At 46.3% G+C, this 17441-nt stretch overlaps 1 protein-coding gene across 1 annotated transcript in view; it reads left to right on the forward strand.

Annotated features, from left to right (window-relative positions):
- LOC129842291 (collagen alpha-1(VI) chain-like) overlaps positions 1–17441 on the forward strand; it is an 86777-nt gene that overhangs the window by 34243 nt on the left and 35093 nt on the right. The window contains exons 19-24 of the mRNA XM_055910776.1: positions 1300–1362; positions 3139–3201; positions 3327–3377; positions 3830–3865; positions 6445–6507; positions 16276–16341. Of these exons, the coding sequence (XP_055766751.1) occupies positions 1300–1362; positions 3139–3201; positions 3327–3377; positions 3830–3865; positions 6445–6507; positions 16276–16341 (342 nt within the window). The remainder of the gene's footprint in view (positions 1–1299; positions 1363–3138; positions 3202–3326; positions 3378–3829; positions 3866–6444; positions 6508–16275; positions 16342–17441) is intronic.

Here is a 17441-nt window from a genome sequence, read left to right on the forward strand (position 1 = left end):
GACTCTATTCTGAAACTAATAAGACTCTAATCTGAAACTAATAAGACTCTAATCTGAACTAATCAGACTCTAATCTGAAACTAATAAAACTCTAATCTGAACTAATTAGACTCTATTCTGAAACTAATAAGACTCCAATCTGACTCTAATCTGAAACTAATCAGACTCTAATCTGAACTAATCAGACTCTAATCTGAAACTAATAAGACTCTAATCTGAAACTAATAAGACTCTAATCTGAAACTAATAAGACTCTAATCTGACTCTATTCTGAAACTAATAAGACTCTAATCTGACTCTAATCTGAACTAATCAGACTCTAATCTGAACTAATAAAACTCTAATCTGAACTAATAAGACTCTAATCTGAAACTAATAAGACTCTAATCTGCAACTAATAAGACTCTAATATGAAACTAATAAAACTCTAATCTGAACTAATCAGACTCTATTCTGAACTAATAAAACTCTAATCTGAACTAATAAGACTCTATTCTGAACTAAAAAGACTCAAATCTGAACTAACCAGACTCTAATCTGAACTAATAAAACTCTAATCTGATCTAATCAGACTCTATTCTGAACTAATCTGACTCTAATCTGAACTACTCACACTCTAATCTGAACTAATTAGACTCTATTCTGAACTAATCAGACTCTAATCTGACCTAATAAAACTCTAATCTAATCAGACTCTATTCTGAACTAATAAAACTCTAATCTGAACTATTTAGACTCTATTCTGATCTAATAAGACTCTAATCTGATCTAATCTGACTCTAATCTGAACTAATCAGACTCTAATCTGAATTAATCAGACTCTAATCTGAAACTAATCAGACTCTAATCTGAAACTAATCAGACTCTAATCTGAACTAATAAGACTCTAATCTGAAACTAATCAGACTCTAATCTGAAACTAATCAGACTCTGGTCTGAAACTAATCAGACTCTAATCTGAACTAATCAGACTCTAATCTGAATTAATCAGACTCTAATCTGAACTAATAAGACTCTAATCTGAATTAATCAGACTCTAATCTAAAATTAATCAGACTATCATTGCGTCATTAGTATTATAATTGTGTAATTTTCAATAATTGTATTGTGTTTGTGTGTTACTGTTTCTCTTCTATGTGTATACAGATATGTCATATGTTTTTGTTTCCCGTGTGTGTGTGTGTGTGTGTGTGTGTGTGTGTGTGTGTGTGTGTGTGTGTGTGTGTGTGTGTGTGTGTGTGTGTGTGTGTGTGTGTGTGTGTGTGTGTGTGTGTGTGTCTGCGTCTGTGCCTGTTCCAGGGCGACATCGGCAGGGCGGGGTCTCCAGGATACAGAGGAGATGAGGGAGCCCCCGGGCCAGAGGTGAGACATCTAGTTCATCTGTTTATTCATTCTGACATCTAGTTAATGTATGTATTTCTCTCACACACATTCATCACTGAGGAAGGTGATTAAGTCTTTGTCAAATCTTATTTTCCATCCGATATTGTGATATTGATCAAAGGGTGTGTTTAAACGTGGTCAGGTAGTCAGGAAGTCTCAGGGGAGAACGACTGCTCCCTGTCATTGAAGCCACCGGAGTTCTTGGCCGACCGCGGTACTGCAGGCGTTGTACTGCAGGCGTTGTTGGCAGTTCTTGGCCGAATGCGGTACTGCAGGCGTTGTTAGCAGAAAAACAGGATCCTGCATCATAGCGAATGGAAAAATGCAATGTTCAATCTTTGTGTTAATATCAAACGTTTCATAGACAATCACGGTACCAATAATGGCTTTTAATACACCCGATGTATGTCCTTGAACCCATTATATTAAAATCACAGAATAAGTTAAGGATGATTTGGTTACTAATGGCAGCCTGCAGTACCCCGGTCGGCCTTCAATTTGAGTTACTCAAATAGAGGGGGCAGCACTGAGCTAGCCAACAACGTTACGTCCTGGAGTAGCTCAAACTTCGCATGTTATATCGCCATTAGACGCCATCTTAACCGACTTCATTTGGCTTCAATGAGCTGTTGAGTCTACACATTGGAATGAATGGTGTCACGTGATCAATGGGATGAACATTGGGAAGTCTTCATTGGATGAAGTTCATCCATTAACCTCTGGCCTACATTTCATGCATTATGTGTCTTATCTAAACTACATTTCCCATCTGTCTCTTATCTAAACTACATTTCCTGCATTATGTGTCTTATCTAAACTACATTTCCCATCTGTCTCTTATCTAAACTACATTTCCCATCGGTCTCTTATCTAAACTACATTTACCATCGGTCTCTTATCTAAACTGTTTTTCCCATCTGTCTCCTATCTAAACTACATTTACCATCTGTCTCTTATTGAAACTACATTTCCCATCTGTCTCCTATCTAAACTACATTTCCTATCTGTCTCCTATCTAAACTACATTTCCCATCTGTCTCCTATCTAAACTACATTTCCCATCTGTCTCTTATCTAAACTATTTTTCCCATCTGTCTCTTATCTAAACTACATTTCCCATCTGTCTCTTATCTAAACTACATTTACCATCTGTCTCTTATCTAAACTATTTTTCCCATCTGTCTCTTATCTAAACTACATTTCCCATCTGTCTCTTATCTAAACTACATTTACCATCTGTCTCTTATCTAAACTACATTTCCCATCTGTCTCCTATCTAAACTACATTTCCAATCTGTCTCCTATCTAAACTACATTTCCCATCTGTCTCTTATCTAAACTACATTTCCCATCTGTCTCTTATCTAAACTACATTTCCCATCTGTCTCTTATCTAAACTACATTTCCCATCTGTCTCTTATCTAAACTACATTTCCCATCTGTCTCTTATCTAAACTACATTTCCCATCTGTCTCTTATCTACACTACATTTCCCATCTGTCTCAATATCTAAACTACATTTCCCATCTGTCTCTCATCTAAACTATTTTTTCCATCTGTCTCTTATCTAAACTACATTTCCCATCTGTCTCTTATCTAAACTACATTTACCATCTGTCTCTTATCTAAACTACATTTCCCATCTGTCTCTTATTGAAACTACATTTCCCATCTGTCTCTCATCTAAACTATTTTTCCCATCGGTCTCTCATCTAAACTATTTCCCATCTGTCTCTCATCTAAACTATTTCCCAGGGACCCAAAGGACCAAGAGGGATCAAAGGAGCTCCCGGAGACAGAGGCCAGATCGGAGCGAGGGTGAGAGAGAGCGAGAGGGGGAGTGTGGGGGGCTGGAGGAGAGGGAGAGGACTGTGTACAGTGTTTGAGTAAGAACGAGAGAAAGAAAGAGAGATGGCTGAAGTTTTCTGTCTCTTCTATTTCAGGGAGAAGATGGTGCGCCTGGAAATGGAACTGAGGGTTGCCATGGTTTCCAGGTACAATTGTGTGGCGTGATGTATTGTTGTTTGGGTTTATAATAATGTTTGTCTGTGAGGGTGTATATACAGTGTGTGTGTGTGTGTGTGTGTGTGTGTGTGTGTGTTGGTCTGTGTGTGTGTGTGTGCGTGTTGGTCTGTGTGTGTGTGTGCGTGTTGGTCTGTGTGTGTGTGTGCGTGTTGGTCTGTGTGTGTGTGTGCGTGTTGGTCTGTGTGTGTGTGTGCGTGTTGGTCTGTGTGTGTGTGTGCGTGTTGGTCTGTGTGTGTGTGTGCGTGTTGGTCTGTGTGTGTGTGTGCGTGTTGGTCTGTGTGTGTGTGTGCGTGTTGGTCTGTGTGTGTGTGTGCGTGTTGGTCTGTGTGTGTGTGTGCGTGCGGGTGTATGTACAGTGTGTGTGTGTGTGTTGTTCGGCCGGCTCTCTCTCTCACGTGTGTTTGTCTCTTTCCTCTGTCAGGGTTACCCCGGCCCACGAGGAGATACTGGAGCGCCGGTGAGTTCATGACCTTTCACCTTTAAGCTCTCACCTCTGAATCAGCACCAAGGCTGTGACTCACACCATCACAACTGAAACAATGAGTCATGGTGACTAGTGTTACTGGAACAATGAGTCATGGTGACTAGTGTTACTGGAACAATGAGTCATGGTGACTAGTGTTACTGGAACAATGAGTCATGGTGACTAGTGTTACTGGAACAATGAGTCATGGTGACTAATGTTACTGGAACAATGAGTCATGGTGACTAGTGTTACTGGAACAATGAGTCATGGTGACTAGTGTTACTGGAACAATGAGTCATGGTGACTAGTGTTACTGGAACAATGAGTCATGGTGACTAGTGTTACTGGAACAATGAGTCATGGTGACTAGTGTTACTGGAACAATGAGTCATGGTGACTAGTGTTACTGGAACATTGAGTCATGGTGACTAATGTTACTGGAACAATGAGTCATGGTGACTAGTGTTACTGGAACAATGAGTCATGGTGACTAATGTTACTGGAACAATGAGTCATGGTGACTAGTGTTACTGGAACAATGAGTCATGGTGACTAGTGTTACTGGAACAATGAGTCATGGTGACTAGTGTTACTGGAACAATGAGTCATGGTGACTAGTGTTACTGGAACAATGAGTCATGGTGACTAATGTTACTGGAACAATGAGTCATGGTGACTAGTGTTACTGGAACAATGAGTCATGGTGACTAGTGTTACTGGAACAATGAGGAACTGTTTCCAGTCCCTGACCATGAGAGACTGTTTCCAGTCCCTGATCATGAGAGACTGTTTCCAGTCCCTGATCATGATGAACTGTTTCCAGTCCCTGATCATGATGAACTGTTTCCAGTCCCTGATCATGAGAGACTGTTTCCAGTCCCTGATCATGATGAACTGTTTCCAGTCCCTGACCATGAGGATCTGTTTCTAGTCCCTGACCATGAGGATCTGTTTCCAGTCCCCGATCATGAGAGACTGAATCCAGTCCCTGACCATGAGGATCTGTTTCCAGTCCCTGATCATGAGGGACTGTTTCCAGTCCCTGACCATGAGAGACTGTTTCCAGTCCCTGATCATGAGGGACTGTTTCCAGTCCCTGATCATGAGAGACTGTTTCCAGTCCCTGATCATGAGAGACTGTTTCCAGTCCCTGATCATGAGAGACTGTTTCCAGTCCCTGATCATGAGGATCTGTTTCCAGTCCCTGATCATGATGATCTGTTTCCAGTCCCTGATCATGATGATCTGTTTCCAGTCCCTGATCATGATGATCTGTTTCCAGTCCCTGATCATGAGAGACTGTTTCCAGTCCCTGATCATGAGAGACTGTTTCCAGTCCCTGACCATGAGAGACTGTTTCCAGTCCCTGATCATGAGAGACTGTTTCCAGTCCCTGACCATGAGAGACTGTTTCCAGTCCCTGATCATGAGATACTGTTTCCAGTCCCTGATCATGATGATCTGTTTCCAGTCCCTGATCATGAGATACTGTTTCCAGTTCCTGATCATGAGAGACTGTTTCCAGTCCCTGATCATGAGATACTGTTTCCAGTCCCTGATCATGATGATCTGTTTCCAGTCCCTGATCATGAGATACTGTTTCCAGTCACTGATCATGAGAGACTGTTTCCAGTCCCTGATCATGAGGATCTGTTTCCAGTCCCTGATCATGATGATCTGTTTCCAGTCCCTGACCATGAGAGACTGTTTCCAGTCCCTGATCATGAGGATCTGTTTCCAGTCCCTGATCATGAGAGACTGTTTCCAGTCACTGACCATGATGATCTGTTTCCAGTCCCTGATCATGATGATCTGTTTCCAGTCCCTGATCATGATGATCTGTTTCCAGTCCCTGATCATGATGATCTGTTTCCAGTCCCTGATCATGAGAGACTGTTTCCAGTCCCTGATCATGATGATCTGTTTCCAGTCCCTGATCATGATGATCTGTTTCCAGTCCCTGATCATGAGGATCTGTTTCCAGTCCCTGATCATGAGAGACTGTTTCCAGTCCCTGATCATGAGAGACCAACCTTAAATATGGAATAGGGTCCATTAATCTGTGGACCAGAACCTTAAATATGGAATAGGGTCCATTAATCTGTGGACCAGAACCTTAAGTATGGAATAGGGTCCATTAATCTGTGGACCAGAACCTTAAGTACGGAATAGGGTCCATTAATCTGTGGACCAGAACCTTAAGTATGGAATAGGGTCCATTAATCTGTGGACCAGAACCTTAAGTATGGAATAGGGTCCATTAATCTGTGGACCAGAACCTTAAGTATGGAATAGGGTCCATTAATCTGTGGACCAGAACCTTAAGTATGGAATAGGGTCCATTAATCTGTGGACCAGAACCTTAAGTATGGAATAGGGTCCTTTAATCTGTGGACCAGAACCTTAAATATGGAATAGGGTCCATTAATCTGTGTGTGGTGGGAAACAACCGACTTTATCTCAGACATGATGATTGGCCAGATTTATTTGGTCTGGTCCGCTAGCTATTGGCTGATTCATCCAGAAGTTTCCATGACAATTGTCTCTGATCCCTGACCCGTGACCTTTAGGGCGGGAAGGGAACCCCAGGACCCAAAGGAGACGACGGAGAGCCTGGAGACGCTGGCCTGGACGTGAGTCACACCATCTCTCGCTCTCTCTTTCCCTTTCTCCCTTCTCTCCCACCCTCTATCTCCCCTTCTCTCCCACCCTCTATCTCCCCTTCTCTCCCACCCTCTATCTCCCCTTCTCTCCCACCCTCTATCTCCCCTCTCTATCCACCCTCTATCTCCCCTCTCTATCCACCCTCTATCTCCCCTCTCTATCCACCCTCTATCTCCCCTTCTCTCCCACCCTCTATCTCCCCTCTCTATCCACCCTCTATCTCCCCTCTCTATCCACCCTCTATCTCCCCTCTCTATCCACCCTCTATCTCCCCTCTCTATCCACCCTCTATCTCCCCTCTCTATCCACCCTCTATCTCCCCTCTCTATCCACCCTCTATCTCCCCTCTCTATCCACCCTCTATCTCCCCTCTCTATCCACCCTCTATCTCCCCTCTCTCCCACCCTCTATCTCCCTCTCTCCCACCCTCTATCTCCCCTTCTCTCCCACCCTCTATCTCCCCTCTCTATCCACCCTCTATCTCCCTCTCTCCACCCTCTACTCCCCTCTCTATCCCCCTCTATCTCCCCTCTCTATCCACCCTCTATCTCCCCTCTCTATCCACCCTCTATCTCCCCTCTCTATCCACCCTCTATCTCCCCTCTCTATCCACCCTCTATCTCCCCTCTCTATCCACCCTCTATCTCCCCTCTCTATCCACCCTCTATCTCCCCTCTCTATCCACCCTCTATCTCTCTCTCTATCCACCCTCTATCTCCTCTCTCTCCACCCTCTATCTCCCCTCTCTCTCTCCCTCTATCTCCCCTCTCTATCCACCCTCTATCTCCCCTCTCTCTCCACCCTCTATCTCCCCTCTCTATCCCCCTCTATCTCCCCTCTCTATCCACCCTCTATCTCCCCTCTCTATCCACCCTCTATCTCCCCTCTCTATCCACCCTCTATCTCCCCTCTCTATCCACCCTCTATCTCCCTCTCTATCCCCCTCTATCTCCTCTCTCTATCCACCCTCTATCTCCCCTCTCTATCCACCCTCTATCTCCCTCTCTCCACCCTCTATCTCCCCTCTCTATCCACCCTCTATCTCCCTCTCTCCACCCTCTATCTCCCCTCTCTATCCACCCTCTATCTCTCTCTCTATCCACCCTCTATCTCCCCTCTCTATCCACCCTCTATCTCCCCTCTCTATCCACCCTCTATCTCCCCTCTCTATCCACCCTCTATCTCCCCTCTCTATCCACCCTCTATCTCCCCTCTCTATCCACCCTCTATCTCCCCTCTCTATCCACCCTCTATCTCCCCTCTCTATCCACCCTCTATCTCCCCTCTCTATCCACCCTCTATCTCCCCTCTCTATCCACCCTCTATCTCCCCTCTCTATCCACCCTCTATCTCCCCTCTCTATCCACCCTCTATCTCCCCTCTCTATCCACCCTCTATCTCCCCTCTCTATCCACCCTCTATCTCCCCTCTCTATCCACCCTCTATCTCCCCTCTCTATCCACCCTCTATCTCCCCTCTCTATCCACCCTCTATCTCCCTCTCTCCACCCTCTATCTCCCCTCTCTATCCACCCTCTATCTCCCCTCTCTATCCACCCTCTATCTCCCCTCTCTATCCACCCTCTATCTCCCCTCTCTATCCACCCTCTATCTCCCCTCTCTATCCACCCTCTATCTCCCCTCTCTCCCACCCTCATCTCCCCTCTCTATCCACCCTCTATCTCCCCTCTCTATCCACCCTCTATCTCCCCTCTCTATCCACCCTCTATCTCCCCTCTCTATCCACCCTCTATCTCCCCTCTCTATCCACCCTCTATCTCCCCTCTCTATCCACCCTCTATCTCCCCTCTCTATCCACCCTCTATCTCCCCTCTCTATCCACCCTCTATCTCCCCTCTCTATCCACCCTCTATCTCCCCTCTCTCCCACCCTCTATCTCCCCTCTCTATCCACCCTCTATCTCCCCTCTCTATCCACCCTCTATCTCCCCTCTCTATCCACCCTCTATCTCCCCTCTCTCCCACCCTCTATCTCCCCTCTCTATCCACCCTCTATCTCCCCTCTCTCCCACCCTCTATCTCCCCTCTCTCCCACCCTCTATCTCCCCTCTCTATCCACCCTCTATCTCCCCTCTCTATCCACCCTCTATCTCCCTTCTCTCCCACCCTCTATCTCCCCTCTCTATCCACCCTCTATCTCCCCTCTCTCCACCCTCTATCTCCCCTCTCTATCCACCCTCTATCTCCCCTCTCTATCCACCCTCTATCTCCCCTCTCTATCCACCCTCTATCTCCCCTCTCTATCCACCCTCTATCTCCCCTCTCTATCCACCCTCTATCTCCCCTCTCTATCCACCCTCTATCTCCCCTCTCTATCCACCCTCTATCTCCCCTCTCTATCCACCCTCTATCTCCCCTCTCTATCCACCCTCTATCTCCCCTCTCTATCCACCCTCTATCTCCCCTCTCTATCCACCCTCTATCTCCCCTCTCTCCCACCCTCTATCTCCCCTCTCTATCCACCCTCTATCTCCCCTCTCTATCCACCCTCTATCTCCCCTCTCTATCCACCCTCTATCTCCCCTCTCTATCCACCCTCTATCTCCCCTCTCTATCCACCCTCTATCTCCCTCTCTCCCACCCTCTATCTCCCTCTCTCCCACCCTCTATCTCCCCTCTCTCCACCCTCTATCTCCCCTCTCTATCCACCCTCTATCTCCCCTCTCTCCCACCCTCTATCTCCCCTCTCTCCCACCCTCTATCTCCCCTCTCTATCCACCCTCTATCTCCCCTCTCTATCCACCCTCTATCTCCCCTCTCTATCCACCCTCTATCTCCCTCTCTCCACTCTACTCCCCTCTCTCATCTCCCCTCTCTATCCACCCTCTATCTCCCCTCTCTATCCACCCTCTATCTCCCCTCTCTATCCACCCTCTATCTCCCCTCTCTATCCACCCTCTATCTCCCCTCTCTATCCACCCTCTATCTCCCCTCTCTATCCACCCTCTATCTCCCCTCTCTATCCACCCTCTATCTCCCCTCTCTATCCACCCTCTATCTCCCCTCTCTATCCACCCTCTATCTCCCCTTCTCTCCCACCCTCTATCTCCCCTCTCTATCCACCCTCTATCTCCCCTCTCTATCCACCCTCTATCTCCCCTCTCTATCCACCCTCTATCTCCCCTCTCTATCCACCCTCTATCTCCCCTCTCTATCCACCCTCTATCTCCCCTCTCTATCCACCCTCTATCTCCCCTCTCTATCCACCCTCTATCTCCCCTCTCTATCCACCCTCTATCTCCCCTCTCTATCCACCCTCTATCTCCCTTCTCTCCCACCCTCTATCTCCCCTCTCTATCCACCCTCTATCTCCCCTCTCTATCCACCCTCTATCTCCCCTCTCTATCCACCCTCTATCTCCCCTCTCTATCCACCCTCTATCTCCCCTCTCTATCCACCCTCTATCTCCCCTCTCTATCCACCCTCTATCTCCCCTCTCTATCCACCCTCTATCTCCCCTCTCTATCCACCCTCTATCTCCCCTCTCTATCCACCCTCTATCTCCCCTCTCTATCCACCCTCTATCTCCCCTCTCTATCCACCCTCTATCTCCCCTCTCTATCCACCCTCTATCTCCCCTCTCTATCCACCCTCTATCTCCCCTCTCTCTCCCACCCTCTATCTCCCCTCTCTCTCCCACCCTCTATCTCCCCTCTCTCCCACCCTCTATCTCCCCTCTCTATCCACCCTCTATCTCCCCTCTCTATCCACCCTCTATCTCCCCTCTCTCCCACCCTCCATCTCCCCTCTCTATCCACCCTCTATCTCCCCTCTCTATCCACCCTCTATCTCCCCTCTCTATCCACCCTCTATCTCCCCTCTCTATCCACCCTCTATCTCCCCTCTCTATCCACCCTCTATCTCCCCTCTCTATCCACCCTCTATCTCCCCTCTCTATCCACCCTCTATCTCCCCTCTCTATCCACCCTCTATCTCCCCTCTCTCCCACCCTCTATCTCCCCTCTCTATCCACCCTCTATCTCCCCTCTCTATCCACCCTCTATCTCCCCTCTCTATCCACCCTCTATCTCCCCTCTCTATCCACCCTCTATCTCCCCTCTCTATCCACCCTCTATCTCCCCTCTCTATCCACCCTCTATCTCCCCTCTCTATCCACCCTCTATCTCTCTCTCTCTTTATATCTCTCTATTACTCAACGCAGCGCTCTGAAGTGAGACCAATATGGTCGCATATGCGACATAACATTTAAATTTGCGACCAGAATTAGTGTTTGGGGCGCACTGTGCGACCAGGATTAGTGTTTTGGGAGCGCTGTGCGACCAGGATTAGTGTTTTGGGAGCACTGTGCGACCAGGATTAGTGTTTTGGGAGCACTGTGCGACCAGGATTAGTGTATTGGGAGCACTGTGCGACCAGGATTAGTGTTTTGGGAGCGCTGTGCGACCAGGATTAGTGTTTTGGGAGCGCTGTGCGACCAGGATTAGTGTTTTGGGAGCACTGTGCGACCAGGATTAGTGTTTTGGGAGCGCTGTGCGACCAGGATTAGTATTTTGGGAGCGCTGTGCGACCAGGATTAGTATTTTGGGAGCACTGTGCGACCAGGATTAGTATTTTGGGAGCGCTGTGCGACCAGGATTAGTGTTTTGGGAGCGCTGTGCGACCAGGATTAGTATTTTGGGAGCGCTGTGCGACCAGGATTAGTGTTTTGGGAGCGCTGTGCGACCAGGATTAGTATTTTGGGAGCGCTGTGCGACCAGGATTAGTGTATTGGGAGCACTGTGCGACCAGGATTAGTGTATTGGGAGCACTGTGCGACCAGGATTAGTATTTTGGGAGCACTGTGCGACCAGGATTAGTGTATTGGGAGCACTGTGCGACCAGGATTAGTCTCCCAGATAATAGTTGTAATGACGAGGCTTCGCTGTACCTTAGTTTCAAAGTGCCCTAGAGAAAGAAGTGAGTGCAGATTCAATAGCCTCATGGTTGTGCCCAATGGATTGTATATACACAAGATGACTGACAAGGGGCACTGCTTTGAAGCCACCGTGCCTCCATCTTGGCTCTCCCCTCACCATTGTATTGAAGTCACCGTGCCTCCATCTTGGCTCTCCCCTCACCATTGTATTGAAGCCACCTTGCCTCCATCTTGGCTCTCCCCTCACCATTGTATTGAAGCCACCGTGCCTCCATCTTGGCTCTCCCCCCACCATTGTATTGAAGCCACCGTGCCTCCATCTTGGCTCTCCCCCCACCATTGTATTGAAGCCACCGTGCCTCCATCTTGGCTCTCCCCTCACCATTGTATTGAAGCCACCGTGCCTCCATCTTGGCTCTCCCCTCCCCATTGTATTGAAGCCACCGTGCCTCCATCTTGGCTCTCCCCTCACCATTGTATTGAAGCCACCGTGCCTCCATCTTGGCTCTCCCCTCACCATTGTAAAGAATACGTTGGAAGCTATAGAAATCCATTTATTAATGTCTACATTTATTTTTGTCACATTTATTCTATTACAGACACCTTAATGCATTAGAAACAAACAACTATGAGAAGTAAACAAACTATGAGAAGTAAACAAACAACTATGAGAAGTAGGCATTGTTCTAAAGCCAATGCTCTGACCAACTACGGTAGCTATGTTGGTGTATTGTTCTTCAAACAACGAGTAGGCAAACCTTCTCAAACAGCCTAACTCCTACTCATAGTGGAGGAGCTCCCACAATAAGGGGATTTGTACCGCATACAAGTTAAAAATATTGGACTCTTCACACACCACGTTAATCCCATTCCATTACCATTTCAAGCTGTTTTAATTGTATGAAAGCAACCTTTGCTTTAATACTTACAAGACCATCATGCTTGTTTGAGCTGTGTTGTCTTGTAGTTAGGTGGTGCCTGCCTTTATTAAGGTGGTGCCTGCCTTTAGTAAGGTGGTGTCTGCCTTTAGTAAGGTGGTGCCTGCCTTTATTAAGGTGGTGCCTGCCTTTAGTAAGGTGGTGCCTGCCTTTAGTAAGGTGGTGCCTGCCTTTAGTAAGGTGGTGTCTGCCTTTAGTAAGGTGGTGTCTGCCTTTATTAAGGTGGTGCCTGCCTTTAGTAAGGTGGTGCCTGCCTTTAGTAAGGTGGTGCCTGCCTTTATTAAGGTGGTGCCTGCCTTTAGTAAGGTGGTGCCTGCCTTTAGTAAGGTGGTGCCTGCCTTTAGTAAGGTGGTGCCTGCCTTTATTAAGGTGGTGCCTGCCTTTAGTAAGGTGGTGCCTGCCTTTAGTAAGGTGGTGCCTGCCTTTAGTAAGGTGGTGTCTGCCTTTAGTAAGGTGGTGCCTGCCTTTAGCAAGGTGGTGTCTGCCTTTAGTAAGGTGGTGCCTGCCTTTAGTAAGGTGGTGCCTGCATTTAGTAAGGTGGTGCCTGCCTTTAGTAAGGTGGTGCCTGCCTTTAGTAAGGTGGTGCCTGCCTTTAGTAAGGTGGTGCCTGCCTTTAGTAAGGTGGTGCCTGCCTTTATTTCCTTAACCCTTTTTTCTTTTGCATTTTGCGAATTGCGTTTTTGAGATCAGAGCGAGCCAAGTCGCATGGGCACATTTGTGACCTACCGGCTTGATTTGGCCTTATGTAGAAAAATTTGAAGGGCCTCCTGAGTGGCGCAGTGGTCCAAAGCACTACAGACCCGGGTTTCGATCCCTGGCTGTGTCACAACCGGCCGTGACCGGGAGTCCCATAGGGTGGCGCACAATTGGCCCATCGTCATCTGGGTTTGGCCGGGGGGAGGCTTTGCTTGTAATGAGGCTATATACAGGGGGTACCAGGTAGTAATGAGGCTATATACAGGGGGTACCAGGTAGTAATGAGGCTGTATACAGGGGGTACCAGGTAGTAATGAGGCTATATACAGGGGGTACCAGGTAGTAATGAGGCTATATACAGGGGGTACCAGGTAGTAATGAGGCTGTATACAGGGGGTACCAGGTAGTAATGAGACTATATACAGGGGGTACCAGGTAGTAATGAGGCTATATACAGGGGTACCAGGTAGTAATGAGGCTATATACAGGGGGTACCAGGTAGTAATGAGACTATATACAGGGGGTACCAGGTAGTAAGGAGACTATATACAGGGGGCACCAGGTAGTAATGAGGTTATATACAGGGGGTACCAGGTAGTAATGAGGCTATATACAGGGTTACCAGGTAGTAATGAGGCTATATACAGGGGGTACCAGGTAGTAATGAGGCTATATACAGGGGGTACCAGGTAGTAATGAGGCTATATACAGGGAGTACCAGGTTGTAATGAGGCTATATACAGGGGTACGAGGTAGTAATGAGGCTATTTTCAGGGGTACCAGGTTAGTAATGAGGCCATGTACATTGTGTACAAGTTAGTAACGAGGTTATATACAGGTGGTAGTGATACCGAGTCAAAGTGCAGTAGTACAAGTTAGTCGAGGTAATATGTACATGTATGTAGGGGCTTCGGCAGTCAGGGTCGATCATCAACAGAGTAGCAGCAACGTTTGAGAAGAGTGAGAAAGAGTGTGTGTGTGTGTGTGTGTGTGTGTGTGTGTGTGTGTGTGTGTGTGTGTGTGTGTGTGTGTGTGTGTGTGTGTGTGTGTGTGTGTGTGTGTGTGTGTGTGTGTGTGGCGTAAATATCAAATCATGTTACATTTTATTTTAGACACACACACACACACACACACACACACATACACGCACACACACACACTCAGACACTCAGACATGTGTTTGTTAAGCATATTGAGGCGAATGTTTTATGTGTCTGGGACTGTTAAAGTTTGGAATGTGTGGTGATTGGAGCAGTGTGTGTGTTAGGGAGGACGTGTCTAACTATTCTTGGACCAGATGTCTCCACAAGAATAGCAAACAAACAAACATTTAACCATCTGGGGACATTTTGTTTGTCCCCACAAGGTCAAATGCTATTTCTAGGGTTAAGGTTGGAATTAATGATGGGGTTAGAATTAAGGGAGGAGGTACACCTTGTTCTGGTACGTTATGGTATAATATAGACCTTGTTCTGGTATAGTATGGTATAATATACACCTTGTTCTAGTATAGTATGGTACACCTTGTTCTGGTATAGTATGGTATAATATACACCTTGTTCTAGTATAGTATGGTACACCTTGTTCTGGTATAGTATGGTATAATATACACCTTGTTCTGGTATAGTATGGTATAATATACACCTTGTTCTAGTATAGTATGGTACACCTTGTTCTGGTATAGTATGGTATAATATACACCTTGTTCTGGTATAGTATGGTATAATATACACCTTGTTCTGGTATAGTATGGTATAATATAGACCTTGTTCTGGTATAGTATGGTATAATATACACCTTGTTCTAGTATAGTATGGTACACCTTGTTCTGGTATAGTATGGTATAATATACACCTTGTTCTAGTATAGTATGGTACACCTTGTTCTGGTATAGTATGGTATAATATACACCTTGTTCTGGTACGTTATGGTATAATATACACCTTGTTCTGGTATAGTATGGTATAATATACACCTTGTTCTGGTATAGTATGGTATAATATACACCTTGTTCTGGTATAGTATGGTATAATATACACCTTGTTCTGGTATAGTATGGTATAATATACACCTTGTTCTGGTATAGTATGGTATAATATACACCTTGTTCTGGTATAGTATGGTATAATATACACCTTGTTCTAGTATAGTATGGTACACCTTGTTCTGGTATAGTATGGTATAATATACACCTTGTTCTGGTACGTTATGGTATAATATACACCTTGTTCTGGTATAGTATGGTATAATATACACCTTGTTCTAGTATAGTATGGTACACCTTGTTCTGGTATAGTATGGTATAATATACACCTTGTTCTGGTACGTTATGGTATAATATACACCTTGTTCTGGTATAGTATGGTATAATATACACCTTGTTCTAGTATAGTATGGTACACCTTGTTCTGGTATAGTATGGTATAATATACACCTTGTTCTGGTACGTTATGGTATAATATACACCTTGTTCTGGTACGCTATGGTATAATATACACCTTGTTCTGGTATAGTATGGTATAATATACACCTTGTTCTAGTATAGTATGGTACACCTTGTTCTGGTATAGTATGGTATAATATACACCTTGTTCTAGTATAGTATGGTACACCTTGTTCTGGTATAGTATGGTATAATATACACCTTGTTCTAGTATAGTATGGTACACCTTGTTCTGGTATAGTATGGTATAATATACACCTTGTTCTGGTACGTTATGGTATAATATACACCTTGTTCTGGTATAGTATGGTATAATATACACCTTGTTCTCTCTACCTGTGTGTTACCTTGTGTGTCTACCTGTGTGTATTACCTTGTCTCTCTACCTGTGTGTGTTACCTTGTCTCTCTACCTGTGTGTGTTACCTTGTCTGTCTACCTGTGTGTGTTACCTTGTCTGTCTACCTGTGTGTGTTACCTTGTCTGTCTACCTGTGTGTGTTACCTTGTCTGTCTACCTGTGTGTGAAACCTTGTCTCTCTACCTGTGTGTGTTACCTTGTCTGTCTACCTGTGTGTATTACCTTGTCTGTCTACCTGTGTGTGTTACCTTGTCTCTCTACCTGTGTGTGTTACCTTGTCTGTCTACCTGTGTGTGTTACCTTGTCTGTCTACCTGTGTGTGTTACCTTGTCTGTCTACCTGTGTGTGTTACCTTGTCTCTCTACCTGTGTGTGTTACTAAGTCTCGTGTGTGTTTCTCCCTGCAGAACGACTCCCCTGGACTTCCAGGGAACAAAGGAGGCAAAGGACACAGAGGACCTGAAGGCAACCCGGTGAGTTAGAGAGAAAGAGAGAGAGAGAGATGACAAAAGTTGACCATAGAGAAGAGTCCCTTCAGCCAGCTGGTTCTGAGGCTCAGTTCACTAACCCAAACCAATCCAGCAAAGCCTCAGGACAGCCCTCAGAAAATCTGGCCAAACCCAATCATCACAATGCAAAAATAAAAATATATCACCTAAAAATCAGTAAACTTCAATGCTATTTGTCTCTAAACAGAAGTATATGGTGACCACTGTGACTGATAGAAAACTGAGGAAAACAATGACTAGGTACAGACTCAGTGAGCACAGTCTGGCTGTAGAGACCGGTCATCACAGACAGATCTGGCTACCCAGAGAGCACAACCTGGCTATAGAAACCGGTCATCACAGACAGATCTGGCTACCCAGAGAGCACAACCTGGCTATAGAAACCGGTCATCACAGACAGATCTGGCTACCCAGAGAGCACAACCTGGCTATAGAAACCGTCCGTCACAGACAGATCCGGCTACCCAGAGAGCACAGCCTGGCTATAGAAACCGGCCGTCACAGACAGATCTGGCTACCCAGAGAGCACAGCCTGGCTATAGAAACCGGCCGTCACAGACAGATCTGGCTACCCAGAGAGCACAGCCTGGCTATAGAAACCGGCCGTCACAGACAGATCTGGCTACCCAGAGAGCACAGCCTGGCTATAGAAACCGGTCATCACAGACAGATCTGGCTACCCAGAGAGCACAGCCTGGCTATAGAAACCGGCCGTCACAGACAGATCTGGCTACCCAGAGAGCACAGCCTGGCTATAGAAACCGGCCGTCACAGACAGATCTGGCTACCCAGAGAGCACAGCCTGGCTATAGAAACCGGCCGTCACAGACAGATCTGGCTACCCAGAGAGCACAGCCTGGCTATAGAAACCGGCCGTCACAGACAGATCTGGCTACCCAGAGAGCACAACCTGGCTATAGAAACCGGCCGTCACAGACAGATCTGGCTACCCAGAGAGCACAGCCTGGCTATAGAAACCGGTCATCACAGACAGATCTGGCTACCCAGAGAGCACAGCCTGGCTATAGAAACCGGTCATCACAGACAGATCTGGCTACCCAGAG

This window comes from Salvelinus fontinalis, unplaced genomic scaffold (genome assembly GCF_029448725.1).
Source record: "Salvelinus fontinalis isolate EN_2023a unplaced genomic scaffold, ASM2944872v1 scaffold_0031, whole genome shotgun sequence".
Taxonomy (NCBI): Eukaryota; Metazoa; Chordata; class Actinopteri; order Salmoniformes; family Salmonidae; genus Salvelinus; species Salvelinus fontinalis.